This window comes from Carassius gibelio, chromosome B9 (assembly GCF_023724105.1).
Source record: "Carassius gibelio isolate Cgi1373 ecotype wild population from Czech Republic chromosome B9, carGib1.2-hapl.c, whole genome shotgun sequence".
In the NCBI taxonomy this organism is placed as follows: domain Eukaryota; kingdom Metazoa; phylum Chordata; class Actinopteri; order Cypriniformes; family Cyprinidae; genus Carassius; species Carassius gibelio.
In genome coordinates, this window is record NC_068404.1 from 25,448,626 (window position 1) to 25,467,091 (window position 18,466).

At 38.5% G+C, this 18,466-nt stretch overlaps 1 protein-coding gene across 4 annotated transcripts in view; it reads right to left on the bottom strand.

Moving 5' to 3' along the window:
* Positions 1 to 18,466, bottom strand: part of LOC127964686 (histone deacetylase 4) — a 202,155-nt gene that overhangs the window by 115,472 nt on the left and 68,217 nt on the right. For 3 of the 4 annotated variants that reach the window (XM_052564965.1, XM_052564964.1, XM_052564966.1), the window contains exon 3: positions 2,230 to 2,298. The exons of the other annotated variant lie outside the window; for it this stretch is intronic. In XM_052564965.1, coding sequence (XP_052420925.1) covers positions 2,230 to 2,298 — 69 coding nt within the window. The remainder of the gene's footprint in view (positions 1 to 2,229; positions 2,299 to 18,466) is intronic. 4 annotated transcript variants of the gene reach the window in all.

Sequence of the window (18,466 nt, forward strand, 5' to 3'; positions counted from 1 at the left end):
ATGTGTATGTTTTTTGGAACATAAAAGGAGAAGTCCTTCACTGCATTGCACACACACACACACACACACACACACACACACACACACACACACACACACACACACACACACACACACACACGTTTGTTTTCGTGAAAAGTGGGGACATCCCATAAGCGTAATGGTTTTTATACTGTACAAACTGTATATTCTATGGCCCTTTTTTTGTATATAAATATATGAAGCTTTTTAAAGTATAAAATGTAGTTTGTAGTTTGTTAAATACCTTTTTTTTTTCTTATGCTAAAGAAATTTAGCTCTAATGCCTGGTATTTCATATAAATAGCAGCCTTTCTCCATGTTTAACAAAATATATATAATTTTTTTTTTTTTTTTCTCAAAGTAACAGCACAGACTGTACACGTCTCACACATGTTGAATAATGCATGAAGCTACATATGGTGGTTTGATATTGCGTATGTGCTACTCTGACTCCAGCATCAGACAAATGAATCCATCACAGCTACAGTCCATCGGGGCCAGAAACACCACGACTGGCTGGGAGTGCTACGGTCCAAAAACAGCAAGCATGTCATGTCCTCACAGACGCATTAAACATACGCTATAAAGTAACATAGGTCCCTGCTCAGAGAGTGTGTTTACAATCAATACTAATTCAGCGAGGAGGGGGAACAGGGGATGAGAGAGAGATAGAGAGGGAGAGTGAAAGAGTGGATGGGCGCCGTTGGCAGGGAGCGGGTCTCCAGACGAGACTTTCAGCACCATCTGTTTCCTGATCCGCAGCCCCAGTCCTAAACCCAGTCCTACACGAGCCTAAACCCAGCTGAAGCAGCCTAGACAGGGTCTAAACCGGTTATCAAGACAAACAAATCCCACACAAAACCCCTGAAGTCCTTCAAGTCCACTTCAGCCTCGGACTATGAATAGAACATGTGTTTAACTTCTATCCTACATTTCTTGGCTTTATTTCAATCGCTCTTTCCTTAAACGATGCCCGTGTCTACCATAGTATTTTTCAAACTCCATCCCTCCCTTCGTATTCCTCGTTTTCTTTTATTCTTTATTTTCATCTTAAATACTTTCCACTTCTTCCTTTACTACAGGATTTACTATAAAAGATTTCAAACTCTAGCCAAGAGCAAAGCTACACGTCCAGCTGCACTTCTCAGAAATGAAACAATGTGAATCGTTCAGAGAAGCTGTGTGTTCAACATGGACATGACCGTGTTTCCAGAGTCCTCCGAATCCAGCGGTCTGTGTGTGGCTCTCTGACCGGGCCAACATGTCTGTACACAGATGCCACGGTCCGTCTCGTCTCTTTTAGCAGGAGCAGAGGGAAACCACATCGGGCTAACCAATGTGTTTGTGGTTAGCCAGCAATCCACTGCTACTCCAGATCCAAGAGGAGAGCGAGCACACACACACACACACACACACACACATATATACAAATGTACGTCTATACTGTATATCATATATTCTAGCTAAATTGCCTTTTGGATGCATAGACACAAAAAAATATTTAAAATATATAAAAGATTTTATATATATATATATATATAGAGAGAGAGAGAGAGAGAGAGAGAGAGAGAGAGAGAGAGAGAGAGAGAGAAATTAAATATACATTTTAAAGGGAGAAATGAAAAAAACAAAAGATGGACAGAGAGACATAAATCGACAAATGGATGTACAAACAGAGACACATCGAACAATCGACCGACAGAAAGAAAGAAAGAAAGAAAGAAAGAAAGAAAGAAAGAAAGAAAGAAAGAAAGAAAGAAAGAAAGAAGAAAGTCGGCAAACAGTTCTAGATAAAAATAAACCATAGACAAACTTCCAGTGGTAAAGTTGTTGGAGAGACCCAAAAATAAAAACGTCAAATCCAGAAGACTTTGATTTAAAACTGTTCGTCATATAAAAGAATTGCATCACTCCACAAGATTTAGATTAAACAACATTATTTCCAATATATGGATCTTCAAAGGTTTCGTTACCTGAACTTTCAGAACTCAAATAACATGAAAAAAAAATTACCAAAACATTTAAAGAGTAACCAAAGTCTTCTGGGTTTGGAAGGCAAATCATAAAAGAATTCACATTTTTGGGTGAAATATCCCTTTCAAAGACACCAATCGGATGCTCTTATTCAGCAAACCTGTTTGGTGACCTACAGTGACCTGACTGGACTACACACACCAGCACACACACACACAGAAGACTTGGTCCTACCAGGAGGAATGTGATTGACTCCAGATGGCTTCAGAAGTTCCAGTGGCTGTTCTTTACTGGGAAGTCCATCTGTGAGAGACAGAGAGAAACCATTCCAACTGAGAAATGCTGAGGATCAGGGAAGCATAAGCCATCAGGATATTGTCTTACAGCTCTGCACACAGATAACATATGCAACATATGGACCATTGCCAGGGAAGATGCAATATTTTGAAGCAAATGACTCAGGGATTGACATACACTCACTATCTTAAAGGTAACAAAATGGTCTCTGTTTACTGTAATATTGTACATGCGCCTGGTCTCATTATACATTAATGCACCACAAAAAAAAAAAAAAAATCCTTTGTAATTTTGCATAGAAACAGCTTTTCACTTTTGATACAGCTTTCATATCAAGTCCCAGATGCAGGAATTGTTTGCCGTATTTTCGATATTTTACTAAACCTCCTGAATGTATAACGTACGTCTACATCCCAAGGCCTACCTTTTGTTTGCATCGGTTTAAACAACGCAACAGATTTCCTAAAAGAGGATTTGTAATTATGTGGAAAGGCAAAACAACATCAGTAGGCATGATAACTCTGGGAGAAGCAGCTATAAATAGCCTGGATCTCTAAAAGAGGAAGAGAAAGAGAAACGCTCACTGCAGAGAGCATTAGCATTCACATACACACACACACACACACACACAAACCATAAAACCTGCACATCTCATCTCGTAATAATCCACCAGAACAAAGGAGGAAAATGTGCACGGGGGAATCTCACTAAAACGGTTATAAACAAATCCATATTTTTTCTTATTGTGACATTAAGAAAATTAAGCAATTAAGCACTTCATATTACGGTAATGTGGACAAAAAATTATAATTAAAAAAAACGTACTATACTGTAAGTATTTATACATCGAAGTAGTAGTTTTTGTGGGATTGCTATATAAATTGACAAGAATTTTACAATATTTGGCTTTATTTATTTATTTTATTTTATTTTATTTATTTATTTTTGATGAGCTGGTCGCTTTTTTTCAGCAAATGTGTGTAAATCCTACTAGGCAGATACTAATTGCTCAATATAATATTAACAACGGCTACCCTTTTTGATATCTATATCTATATATAAAAAAACAAACTTGCATTTAATTTTTAACTAATGATAAAATAGAAAAAATATATACTTTTATTAATTACAGTAATTTTTTATTGCTTTTTTATTTATTATTTATACAATAAAATAATATAGTAATGAGAAGTCAGGGAGAAAAATAATGCCACAATGCAAGAAAATATTAGAAGTACAAAAATAGGCTTTTTTTTATACTAATGTCCAAAAGATTGGGTTGATATTATTATTATTTTATTTTTTTTTACTTTTATTTAGCAAGGACACGTTAAATTGATCAGAAGTGACAATATAATGTTTAAAAAAGATTTCTATAACAAATAAATGTTGCCATCACAGGAATAAATAAAAGACGCTACATACATTTTTAAACATAATAAAATAGACAAAAATATTTTGTGTATAATGTATAGTGTATATTTATTTTTTAAATGTAATAGAAATGTATTCACTTACATATTGTTTACATTTTAAAAATGAATAAATCTTTTAATGTGAAAAACAAGTTCTCTTCAGCTGTAATGAGTTTGTGTATGACAGCACCAGAAGCAGCGATTAATCTAGCGGTAATGAGCTTCAGATGCACTCCACACGAGTGAGCTTCCTGACATACTGACCCCAATGTGTCTCGCACCTACTCACTAAAGACTGACAGCCTGAGATAGAGAGAGAAGAGGAGTCCAGAAGAAGGAATGCAAAGACTTCACAGTGTTTAATTCATTAGACATTCCAGTCACAGTCTCGCCAGCGGCGGCAGGCGGAGGAGACAGGGCTCAGGGTCGTTTCCACGGATCAACAGCGGCGTCAGTTCCTCTCAAAGTGAAACCGGAGGGCTTTACGCCTCAGTTTGCACAGAACACTGCAGAGAAGACGAACAACCGCCTCAGACAATCTGAGAGACGTTCGTATTGTGTTGTTGATGCATATCCTCTTTTTCTACCCCAACATCACTTCAGTAGGCGCCCAATCTGTCCTCAAACCTGCTCTGAGCTGCAGAAAGAGAGGAAAACATTGTCACACAGCTGACAATCAGATGATGACGAATCATCTCTGCTGTATGGAGGTCGAGCGCAATTCTGTGCAGAGCTCACTGCACTGTCTGTGTGATAGGAAAAGTGCATTTTTTCAAAACAAAACACTCAGGAATACTTTGTTCTGGTCTGGAGACAGCAGCGCACACACTGGATGGAAACCCGGCTACTGTTTCAAACAGAAGTGTGCCTTTACAGCAGCCTACAAACCCCTTAATATGGCCAACTTACATAAAACTACAAAGAAAAAAGTGTGTGTGAGTGTATATATTGAGTATATATATATATATATATATATATATATATATATATATATATATATGTGTGTGTGTGTGTGTGTGTGTGTGTGTGTGTATGTGTGTGTATATATATATATATATATATATATATATATATATATATATATATATATATATATATATAAACACACAAATCAAATATTTAAATATATATTTCAAATATATTTAACAAAAAAAAAAAAATAATAATAATAATAATAATAATAATATTTTTTAGAACATTTCAATATATTTCATAATAAAACCTTAAACTAACTACAGTTAAATAATAAAGTGAATAACTTTTTTGTGAATGTTTGAAGACCAACAATAACTGATATTAAATGATAATATAAATAATGTAAAAAAAACTTATCATAATATGTATATATAATATAAATACTATATAGTAATAATATATATAATATATAGTATATATATATACTATAATGGAATAAAGGCTTAAGAAAATAAAACAATCATAAGAAATTACATTTTAATAAAATTTCTGTGTGTATATCTATAACTATTTGATAAGTGATTTCAGACTCAAAAAAACAAAACAAAACAAAAAACGGCTTGTTCATGGACTGATGGATACTTACAATAACAAAACAAACCATGGTTGGCCACTTTGCATGTCACCCAGACAGTCTAATCCCATCTAGAATGGGTTTTCTTGTCCAGAATAAGCTGTAAATGGATCACACTTTATGACTATAATCAAAGGCCTGTTAAGTGAAAGGACTACCAAAACAGGGACGAGAGCCAAACCTCCAAACTCCCAGCCTTAACGACTATCAACCGATCTGTGGGTCTGATTGAGTGACAGGACCCGAACGACCTCACCCATTCATGTAACACACGCAGCGGCTCAGATAAGAGCTACACTCATCCCTGTGAATTCAGATCAGAACAGACAGCATCAATCATCCACTGATAAGAGCCGATCCTGAGGAACGTGCATCAAATACTCATTTAGAAAACTGAAAAAAATATTTAAATAATCACTATAAAAAAATTAAAAAAAAAAATCACCAATATTTTTTAAGTAAATTAAAAATGAAAAAATAAATAAAAATAAAATACATGCAGTATATGTATCTGTATTTATGTCTCTGTATATAAGGCAATGATATAAATTGTCTATAAAAAGGGTTAAGAATTATCTGACAACTGTGGATATGTTTTTATAATAATGTGACATTTTAAATCACTGAAATATAAAAACAAGATCTGACTGACTGATAATGAAATTGTGTGTCATCTAGTTTTATTATCAGTTGTTTACCTTTGAATTAGTGTTGCAACCCTATGCACGGGATTATGGGATCTCACATTAAGTTATGGATACATATGCCAGCAGATGAAGGCATCTTATCAGACAAGATGTTATTGTTTACTGGCTGCATTGTTGAGGTTGAGGATACGGCGCATGTATGTTGTTCTCTCCTCCTGCTGATCAGAGCGATACAGGGTGTATGAGTTCAGGCGGGAGGAGCAGGAGGCAGATAAACCTCGCTCAGCCGTGATTAGCTGCCTCTGTAACCCAGCACGCTCCACCGCTGAACCCCGCAGAGACCCGAGAGCGAGGAACCTGCAGCAGGTAGGCCATAACAGACCGCCCCACATCGGCTCATGCATTACAATGTGCCCCGAGCCCATCAGGATCTTTATGAGCATGCATAACACACAGAACTCCAACTCCCCCCCCAAAAAATGTATGCTTCCATGATGTTATTTATAGCCATTCAGACTCAACTCATCATTAAAGGGTTAGTTCACCCAGATAGCAAAATTATGTAAATAATAACTAACCCTCATGTTGTTGCAAACTCGTAAGACCTCTGTTTATCATTGGAACACAGTTTAAGATATTTTAGATTTAGTCACAAATGACTTAAGCTGTTCACTTTTTTTATGTGGCTGACACTCCCTCTGAGTTCAAACAAACCAATATCCCGGAGTAACGCATGCACTCAAACAGTACACTGACTGAACTGCTGTGAAGAGAGAACTGAAGATGAACACAGAGCCGAGCCAGATAACGAACAACAGACTGACTCGTTCTCAAGTCAAGAACCGTTTCTGTCAGATGTATCCGATTCGAGAACCAAGGAGCTGATGATACTGAGCATGTGTGATTCAGCGTGAACCAGACTGACACAGAAAGCATCTGAACTGAACTGATTCTTTTGGTGATTGATTCTGAACTGATTCTGTGCTAGTGTTATGAGCCCAGGTAAACCGAAGGCTTGAATCAAGGGCAATCATCACCAATGACGCCATTACGTCGAGCGCAAAAGAACCGGTGAACCGTTTTCTTCAACCAGTTTATTGAATCGAACTGTCCGATAGAACTACTGGTGATCCGAAAACTGATGCAACCGGTTATTGACTCGTGAACAAGTCAGTCTGTTGTTCGTTATCTTGCTCGGCTCTGTGTTCATCTTCAGTTATCTCTTCACAGCAGTTCAGTCAGTTTACTGTTTGAGTGCATGCGTTACTCCGGGATATTGGTTTGTTTGAACTCAGAGGGAGTGTCAGCCACATTAAACAAGTTAACAGCTTAAGTCATTTGTGGATTAATGCGTATTGGAGACGCGAACCGTTTAAAACGATTCAGTTCGATTTGGTGAACTGGTTCAAAAAGATCTGGTTACATCGAATGATTCGTTCGCGAACCGAATATCCAGACTGCTTTGATTTGAACTCTCTCTCACAACAGACACGGAAGAGAAGACAATGATGAATAAAGTCGTTGTTTTTGCTATTTTTGGACCAAAATGTATTTTCAATGCTTCAAAATATTCTAACTGACCCTCTGATGTCACATGAACTACTTTGATGATGTTTTTCTTACCTTTCTGGACATGGACAGTATACCGTACACACAGCTTCAATTGAGGGACTGAGAGCTCTCGGACTAAATCTAAAATATCTTAAACTGTGTTTTGAAGATAAACGGAGGTCTTACGGGTTTGGAACAACATGATGGTAAAATAATTTTTTCGGGGTATATCTATTACTATGGTTTGATGATCAGCCTAATAAGGCTAATAAAATAAATGTTTAATAAAATCTAATATGTTTTTTTGTGGGTATGTCTATTACTGTGGTTTGATCGACAATTACTAATTTCAGACTTAGCCATAAAAAATAAAAAAATAAAAAAGAGAATAGTTTTGTGGGTATATCTATTACTATGTTTACTAAATGTTTAATAAAATCTATAAAATAAAATATAAAACAAAAAAAAATCTAAAATAAAATAAATGTATATATAAGAAAATTCTATATAAACTTTACAACGTGCTCCGAGCCGATCAGGATGTATTTGAGTGTGCCTAGCACACAGGCATACACACATGATGCTATTTTCAGCCATTCAGACTGAAGACATCATTAATACATGCTCCCGCACAGCAAAGGTAAAATATTGATGGGAGAGCCCTCCGATGGTGTCCCCTCCAAACAAGGAAGCTTTCTATGTTGTGGCTGTTTTCTCCTCCGGAGAGGGATGGAGAGGGGAGGAGGCAGAAACAGGAGCATTAAAGGGAAGACAGATTAAACAAAGGATGGAAGCTGTTTATGCTTCCGCCGCACGTTCCTGGGCTCGTCTCGCTGCACCCGCTCTATTTTTGGAAGCCTCTCTGGACCAGACAGGAGCAGAGCCTGTACCATCACGGCATTTTAATCAGACCCACAATGCATCTCTAACTGCACCCAACAACAAGGGAGTGCTGCAAAAACACAGCACTGCAGTCAGGATGACTTCAATGCTCGATTAAATCAACTAGATACAAGTCACTTCACTTCAGCTGCACATGAAATCTACAAAAGGGTTAAAATCTGAAATGAAAGTAAATCTGGCATGCTTTGTGTTAATATTAATATGGAATTTAGCAACATTTTATTTTAAGGTGTCCTTGTTACAAGTTACATGTACTTACTACTATAATAATAACAATAAATGATGCATAATTGCATGCAAGTAACCCAATGTATAATTACACTGTAACAAGGACATTTTAAAATAAAGTGTAACCTGGCATTTTTTACTTTCTTTAATCTTTGGGTACGTGTAAGGGTATTTTATCATTTATTTATTGTTTATTTGTATTTGCACATTGATAATAGCAGGGTTTTTGACAATAGCAACTTGATTGAAAATGGTTTTTCATTCTGAGATTTGAATTATATTTCAGAGTTAATGTAGAGAATGTTTTTTATTATTATTATTATTATTATTACGTCAGAATTAGATGACCATCCATAATTACATTTTCCAAGTGACCAAACATCAGTTGTTAACCCTTACACTGAAAGGAAAGCACAGAGACCGGAAGCACACATTCACATCAACAGACAGACAGACAGATAGAGAGAGAGAGAGAGAGAGACGGGCACACAAGCCCCCTGCGTCTGAGGCACATATGTCTGTGTCACATCCTCATCCACATTCACATAACCACAGAAATGAGACCAAACATTAACTCACTGTAGTATGAACAAGATTTGTACATCTTTTCAAACTCTTAACTTGTGATTAAAAAAATAATAATAATTAAAGTGTTAATAATGATTCAGAAATGATCCATTTTTTTTAGCATAACAAGAAAAAGTATATCCACTTCTAAAATTGTAAAGCTTTCCAATTCAATTTTAAGATTTTAATAATTTCCAATCCTGGAAAAATCAGAATTTTGAAGTCAATATAAATTTAAAACCAATTTCACTTCTTTAATGTGACATATTCCCCAATGAAACAGTGATTTTCGATGAGGGAAGAATCTACATAATATGTATGATATATTAATTCTATAGAAAATGTTTATAAAAATAAAAATATGATATCATATTTTAATACATAAAAGTTAATGGGATCAAAAACGTGGACAACCTTTTTGTTCTGTCTCACTACTGGCCATCAGATTGAATTCAATGATGCAGAGTTTAGAAGGTGTTGAAGAAAAGTTGAGTGAAACGCTAAAGAGTGATGGATGCAGGATCTGTCTGTGTGTGTGTGTGTGTGTGTGTGTGTGTGTGTGTGTGTGTGTGATACCGAGATGGACAGACTGGCTGGCTGTGGCAGATGGCAGAAAGACGACACCAGAGCCTGATGGACTGGATGAGGAGAAGTCCGTCTGTCTGTGTGGCATCAGAGCCACGATTGCACATGCACACACACACACACACACACTATTGGTCTCTCTCTGCCAGTACAGTAGCACAAGCCACATCACACAGAGATACAGTACATTACAGTCAACACGAAACACCATTCACAGCCCATTTTACTTCCGGAATCTGACGTACTTCCAAGTGATGCGGTTCAAAAAATGACAAATGCTGGATCAATCTGAAATATAACAATGTCAACACAAGAAATGCATTACGCAACAATACATTAGATGGAAGGAGTGGAAATGTTTAGAGACTGAAAATTGTTTTTAACAATATTGTTTATAGATGTTCACACTTTTCCATTCAATCCCTACAGCCCTTAGAAACCGCACACAACACCCCAGGTAAATTCATTTAAGATCTGAATGCAGTAGTAATTCAAATTAATTAAATTCAAAAATATTTTTTAATTTTATATATATATATATATATATATATATATATATATGTGTGTGTGTGTATATATATATACTGTCACGGGAGGAGCACAAGACAGACACAGTGGGCGTGGCGTCAGGCCTCGGAGAGGCTTTTATTAACAGAAATCATAAAACAAAGGGAATAAAAGTGGCCAAAAGGGGGAAAGTGTCCAAAATAACAGGGAATCTGGTGTCCTCGTTGTGCTGCGGGGTTCGTGTGGGTCGGGCAGTGTTCATGGAGGAAGGGTCCAGGTAAGGGGCGGAGTCCGGCGGCCGCACGCGCTCCCCTCCTTGGTCCGGGGCGCGAGGGGCGGCGGCTTCCTCTAGCGGCCGCATCTCACTCGTCGGCCGCGGCGCTGGTAGGGGATGGACGGCCCGGCATCCTGGCCCGTCGGCCGTGTAAACGGGTGCGGTTCTCCTCCGGATCGCGGGTCCGGCTGCTCACGTCTCTTGTGGCGCGGGAGTCCCTCAACGCACCCTTCCTGGACCCACGAGGACACCAGTGTGCATGCACGGGGAAGAGACCGGTCTCCTGAGGAGAGGCGCGTTGGGCTTTTAAACAGCGGCGGTAATGAGGCTCCACTTCCTTCAGGTGTGCCCCATCACACGCCGCCAGCCCTGACTCGTCCAGCGCCCCTCCTCTCACACACCCACTCCAGTCGGGAGCCTGGTGAAGGGCGGCGATTTAGGACGGGGTGCCGGTGACAATCAGGGAGGAGGCAGCTGACTCGTCACATTCCCCCTCCCAAGCGACATCCCCGTCCCCAGGGCGCCACCCACACGGGAGTGCTACCATCCTCAACCAGGCTCCAAACGGTCGGAGTGGGCGGGGCTTCCTCTCCGGGCGGTCCTCCCTCTCGCAGCGCACCAGAACAGGGACAGAGAAACCGGGTTTTAGTGACAGCCTCAACCAACCACAGGGTAAAATGACAATGGAAAAGTCACTTACCCCTTGTGTGGCTGGGAGGCTGTCCCCAGTTTTCCTCCGTCCCAGTCTGGGTTCTCACGAACGTTTGCAAGCGAGAGGGGGGTGACGTCACCAGACGTTTCCCAACTGCGCTGTCTAGGCTCCGCTTGCCTGCATTCTCCACCAGTGTCACGGGAGGAGCACAAGACAGACACAGTGGGCGTGGCGTCAGGCCTCGGAGAGGCTTTTATTAACAGAAATCATAAAACAAAGGGAATAAAAGTGGCCAAAAGGGGGAAAGTGTCCAAAATAACAGGGAATCTGGTGTCCTCGTTGTGCTGCGGGGTTCGTGTGGGTCGGGCAGTGTTCATGGAGGAAGGGTCCAGGTAAGGGGCGGAGTCCGGCGGCCGCACGCGCTCCCCTCCTTGGTCCGGGGCGCGAGGGGCGGCGGCTTCCTCTAGCGGCCGCATCTCACTCGTCGGCCGCGGCGCTGGTAGGGGATGGACGGCCCGGCATCCTGGCCCGTCGGCCGTGTAAACGGGTGCGGTTCTCCTCCGGATCGCGGGTCCGGCTGCTCACGTCTCTTGTGGCGCGGGAGTCCCTCAACGCACCCTTCCTGGACCCACGAGGACACCAGTGTGCATGCACGGGGAAGAGACCGGTCTCCTGAGGAGAGGCGCGTTGGGCTTTTAAACAGCGGCGGTAATGAGGCTCCACTTCCTTCAGGTGTGCCCCATCACACGCCGCCAGCCCTGACTCGTCCAGCGCCCCTCCTCTCACACACCCACTCCAGTCGGGAGCCTGGTGAAGGGCGGCGATTTAGGACGGGGTGCCGGTGACAATCAGGGAGGAGGCAGCTGACTCGTCACATTACATATATATATATACATATATATATATATATACATATATATATATATATATATATATATATACATATATATATATATATATATATATATATATATATATATATATACACACACACACACATATATATATATATATATATAAAAATCAAAGTGAGATGTTACAAAAATTACTGACATGCAGCATTAAAGCATAGTATTGTTATATTTATTATTACTATTGTTGTTGAAATATGAATAATGCATAGGTTTTTATAACTTTAGACACACAAAAAATAATATCTGCTGATGTCTAGTGACATCAAGCGAAAATTCCAAAGAATTTCGAGGGATTTTGACGAAAAATGAAGACAAAACATTTTCTTCTATGGAAAAATGTGCACCTGAAACCATGTGACAGGTGAAGTTCTGGCTGGTTATGCTGATTCTTATCTTTGTAAAGCTCCTGGGATACCCCTACAATTCTTTACTAAGAGTCTACCATCATCAGCACTGCCTCTAAACCTCACAAGAAGAGAGCAGTGTGTGTGTGTGTGTGTGTGTTTCCAGTGAAGTTTTTAAAAGTACTTCTAGGAAATTACTTCCCAGGAATAAGGGAGGCAGATGATCGTTTGGACTTGCAGGTTAAATGGAAGAAGTTTCACCCTGAAACCATAAATTACTTCAGTAGAGATATCCATCATCTTCATAACCTAGTCAGAATTTGCATCAAGCACTAACAAATTAGTCATCAGCGAGAAACTGGGATGTATTGTGAGAGTTGTGATGTGTATCAAATACGGAGAAAGCTGCATCATCCCCCACACATAGCAAGAGCTCAACGATACAGAATTAAAAGAATGGTTTAGCTAAGGAAAAACTGACAATGGTCGCTAAATTATTTTTTTTTATATAGTTTACTATATTTATTTGCTTGGCCAGTTTCGTTGTGGGTTTTGGGTCATTTGGTGTTTTGTGTAGAGAGAGAGAGAGAGAGAGAGAGAGAGAGAGAGAGAGATAATTCACACACAGCAGTGGAAAAGTTTGGGATCAGTACGTTTAAAGGCTGCATTTATATAAAAATACAGAAAAAACTGTAGTATAATGATATATTATTTCAATTTAAAATAACAGTTTTCTATTTTAATCTCCATTGGAAATATAATTTACTTTTTGTGATACAAAGCTGAATTTTCAATAAATTCAGTGCTGTGTGTGTGTGTGTGTGTGTGTGGGCGCATCACTGTTTTATTGACTCCTCCCACTTTTTTATGACAGGCATCAATGTATCCTGCTGCTAGTAAGATATAATCTTGTTTTTCTCCTAATATAATTTGAAGTTGTGTTTTCTTCTTTAACGTTTTGAAGTCAGTGCAAAGTACTTCAAATTTGGGATAAAATGTCTTTCTTTTTTTCATTAGCTATTACTTCAGTCTTCATTGTCACATGACCCTTCCGAAACCATTCTACGCTCTTGATAAGCATACTAGAGTACTAAAGTGAGCTTAATCATGTCTCTTTATAAAGAGGTAAAAATATCCCTTCTATTGATGGGATTGTAGGCACTGTACCGTAGCAAAGCTCACTGCAGCGTGTTTACAGTACACAAGAAGCTTTGAAGACCCATGTCTTATCAGCTCCAAAAATATGCATCTTCAGTCTCAACACAGATAAAGCTCTGCTGGCCCGCCCTGAACCAGATCTTTCTCCCAGACCACCGTCAGAACCAGCTGGCTTCCCAAGAGAGAGAACTGAGGCTTGCTTCCTACATAATAATAATCTAATAAGCATAAAAACACCTAGCACACTGGCCAAAGCAGTTCAAATAACTCAACACCTGCACCGATAGCGATTTATAATCAATATGTGTCTCGTTTCGTTCACCATCTTTGGCTGCCTTCAAAAAACAAAGCAATCTGCACAAACAAACACACAGAGGCTAATTACATCCTCATCTACAAATGACTTGGGCTTAGACTGTAATTAATAAAACTCATTGCTGACATGAAGCAGGGCTTCCTGAGGGCTTAACACATCCGGCCTGCCGCACAGAGAGCTCCAACCACAGGAATATTTAGGGAATTAAGGCCTGGTTCGCGAACAACCAGAGGCTCAGAGCTAAAAATAGAGGCTGCGGGCTGCTGGTGACAGATCTCTTTGAGGTCGCATCGTCCTGTCTCTTCAGGGCACGCTTTGTATTTGTGTGAAGGGTCTTTGTGTAAAAGTGTAGAACACAACATCAGGGACGCCTAAGGAGAAAGTTTGCCCTATTAGTTTTACATAAATGCTCAATCCAGAGCCCTGATGCATGTTTGTCAGAGTATAATCACATGTTTAATGCACAGTTGCAATACCATCTTTCAATCTATGTCCATGCAGCATATGCACGGCTGTATAGTGGATATCAAATGTTGTTTTATGTTGGCTGCACAGCTCTGAATGTCTGTAATCACAGGATATGCCTCTTTCTAACCGCCTGTAATGGGGTGATCAAGTGTCCATTCTCATCCTATGCTTTAGACGACTGTCTGCTGGCTGAATAGGCAGCACTTAAACTTATCGTGTTTAAATTTATTTTGAACCCTGCTGCTGCGCTGGAAATCCTTTGTTTGGGGTTCCTGGTCAAAAATGAGTGGCCTTGTAAATCTCTAATTATGCTATATTATCATAAAATCGTGGATTCAATCTTTTTGGCAACTTTTTGTTTCTTTGTCTTTCTGTTGCTTTTCTTTTTCCTTTTGGAACTGACTGATCACAGGCTTCATTTATCTGAGCTTATGCACTTCAGTTTGGGAGTGAAAAAAAATGTTCAATTAAAAACTGAGGTGCATAAAAACAGTGAGCACATTTATATGCCTGTTCATTTTTGACTGGGCCACCACAAAAAAAAAAAAAGATTGAATGAATGAATGAAAAACACATTTTGGGGGGGAAGCTGTTCAGTGTAAGCAAAGTCAGTAAGTTTAGCATTTTCTAGAAAAAGAAAATCCTCTCGGGGTCAAAATGTCCAAAACACATAATGGTTAATATTATAAAAATAATAATAAAAGAAAAGTTTAAAAAAGCGCTTATTAAAATTAAGTTGAAATAAAATACAATATAAATATTACATTATAAAAACAACTTAAAAAAGAAAGAATGATATACAATAACTTGCATTAGCAGATGCAATAAATAATGCAATAAATTTGTTAAAGCACTAAAATTACTAATGTGTTATAAATAAAAACTAAAATAAAGATAAACCTAAATAGTAAATTTTTTAAAAAAAGTAATATAAATTATTTAACAAAAAAATATATATAAAAAAAAACACATTTGTAAAAATAAGTTAAACATAATATATAAAAAGCTAGCTTAAAATATTAATAAAAACTATAATAGCATACAGTTAATAATAACACTGGTGGAAATGCAATTTGATGGTTTAATACCCAAAACTACTCTAAAACAAGCTAGGAGACTTAAAATAAATAATCAATTAGCAGAGCACTGTGCTATCAAGCGCAAGATTGGGGGTTCGATTCCCCGGGAACAGATGATAGGTAAAAATATATAGCCTGAATTCACTGTAAGTCGCTTTGGATAAAAGCGTCTGCTAAATGCATCAATTGAATTTAATTTTCTGCTAAATGCATAAATATAAAACACACAAATATTAGGTAATAATTAACTATTACTCGCAATACTTTAGTACTGAGCTTACTACAACATATTGTAATCTCCATGAAAGAGACCCGTCAAGCTGCTGCAGAATTTGGCCAAACTGAAGTATCTTAGAAGGCAGCATAAGGTCGCTTCCTACCTTTTGGAAAAGCCTTTGAATTGGAAGTGCGCCTTTCAATGATGTCTAGGTAGGCAGCTTGCTTGGTTTTGGAACAAAGCTGACATTGGAGCATAGCACAAAATGAAAAACAAGACTTTCTATGGAAGGGTCTCTGATTTTGTCACGTTTTACATTAGTATGTCACTGATCGGCATACCTAAGATGTTCATACGTACATGCCTCACTGGCACAGTCTAAAATCCCAGTTTTTGGCATTCCCCCAACATAAGCTGCAAATGCTGTGTTACTTACAGTAAGAGTCCTGGACACAACACACTGGTTTTTCTATTACAAATGCAATATGAAGATCACCTAAACATCACATTGGCCCCCATTTATGCCAGTAGTGCCGTCCATTGGTGATCAGAGACAGATGTTAATATCAGCTATAGACATGATCTAAGAACAATGGCTGCTTGATTGACCATCCATTCAATGGGAAACCTCTCGCAGATGAGCCCACCGGCCCAGCAGGTGCTAGGCAGACTGTGGCACAGTGCAGGGCTCACGTTCCAAGATCCCGTTCACTGGCAGGAGACGAGTGTTTGGCAGGAAGTAAGGGAGATGGTGTGTGTTGAGGGGGGCGGCACCTGCCAGCAGCCCATCACCTGGTGAGACTGACCAAGCGCACACCCGGTGTACAAGCTCACACACACACACACACACACACACACACACACACACACACACACACACACACACACACACACACACACACACACCTGCAGCCTTCAACACTATTCTCAGTCTGACACAATTCACAGTAGACCAACAATGCTTCATCACACTATCCTGAAAAAGAGATTCAGCCAAATAGGCTATACAACATCATATGAGAGGAGAACAAGCAGACAATATTATAAAACAATATTATGCTGAAATGTATTTTTTACAGATTAAAAATATTGAGAACTGTTTTCACTGATAAGAAATACTTCTAGAACACCAAATCAGCATATTAGTGCAACATCTGAATAGTCAAGTCACACCACATACATTACAAGAGAAAAGTTATTTTGAATTGTATTATATCTACTGTACTAATTCCCTTTTTTTTTCTCCTTAAACCTGTTTGGAAGCCACTCGGCTAATTAGCAGAGTAACACACCTGTTGCTGATTACAAGAATGTTTAAAGGCACAGTATGTAATGTTGCGCCTTTAGAGGGTGCGTATTCAAAATAAACAGAATAGGTAGCGTAGTTTAATGATTGTGCTGTGACTGAGTGTGGAATCATGGGAGTTGTGGTCTTCATCCCCACAGCCAATGCAATCCAGTGGGACTCGGGTAGAAATTATGTTCACGGATGAGCTGATGATTTATTAACATCAAGCAGCGTGACGCCAAAAACTGTCGAAGCAAAACAATGTCGCTGAACGAGCGTGACACCTGGCTCAAAAGCAGCTGAGCTTTTATTATGCCACAGTCGACTGCATCCACTCCTTCTGGTCACGAGTATGTGGGGGAGGGGAATGCATCACAGTTTTAAATTAAATTTATGCATTTAGCATTTAGCTTTTTATCTAAAGCGACTTGCATTGCATTCAAGCTGACAATTTTTTCCTAACATGTGTTCCCTGGGATTCGAATCCCCAACATTGCGCTTGGCACGCAATGCGATAGCACTTGAGCTACAGGAAAACAGTTTTATCATACTAGATACGTTTGAAAGTTCTGTTATAATGCTACTCTGTTCTGTCGTCACTGATCTATTAAAACGCACAACATATTAAATCACTTTTGTTTACATATGTTTTCTACAAAACAAAACATTATTATTTTTCAATATTATTATTATTTATTTATTTATTATTTTGTCACCTGCAAATGACATTATAACCCCTGGATTTGGAAATCGAGGGGTTATGACACGGTCCGTGTCACTAGTTAAAATTGCTTATTTCTCGGAATTTCTCGGGAACATTCTTCGAAAAATTTGGGATAGTGTAAGAACACAAGTCAGCAAAATATATAACACTGTTCTAGTGGTTTTTGGATATTTTAATTTAAAAATCGTTCATACTGTGCCTTTAAAGCATTGTTTGGTACTGCTGTTCTTGATGTCTGATGAAGCCCTTGATAACGGCGAAACGTCATTTTAATCAAAGTTTTCATCTCTTCAAGAGTGAGTGCTGCACCTTTTTCAATTGATATGAATTGTATTATATCATAATATTTATCAGTTATTTAGCATTCATCAGTTTTATTTATTGATTATTTGTTTACTCTATTTGTTAAATATTCATAAAATTATAGCTACACATACTGTACATGGCTAATAAAACTAAAATACAACAAATCTATATGTAGATTCACTTTACTTAATTTGACCATTTTACTATACAAAAACTAAGATTGTGTGTAGATGAATACTAAAAAGCTTATAAATTATGAAAAAAAAAATCCACTGAATTGTAATAGTTTTTTGTAAAAAATGTTTAGCATTTTTTATAAAATATAGCCTATCGCAGAATTTTAATGAATAATTGTCATCTTTACTCTAATTTCTATCCCTAACAAAAATATGTAACAAAATTCCAAAAGCTGGTGAGGCTGATAGCAGATTTAAGAACTAACATGAGACAGTGAGTGTGTTATTGTGAATAATGTCAAAATG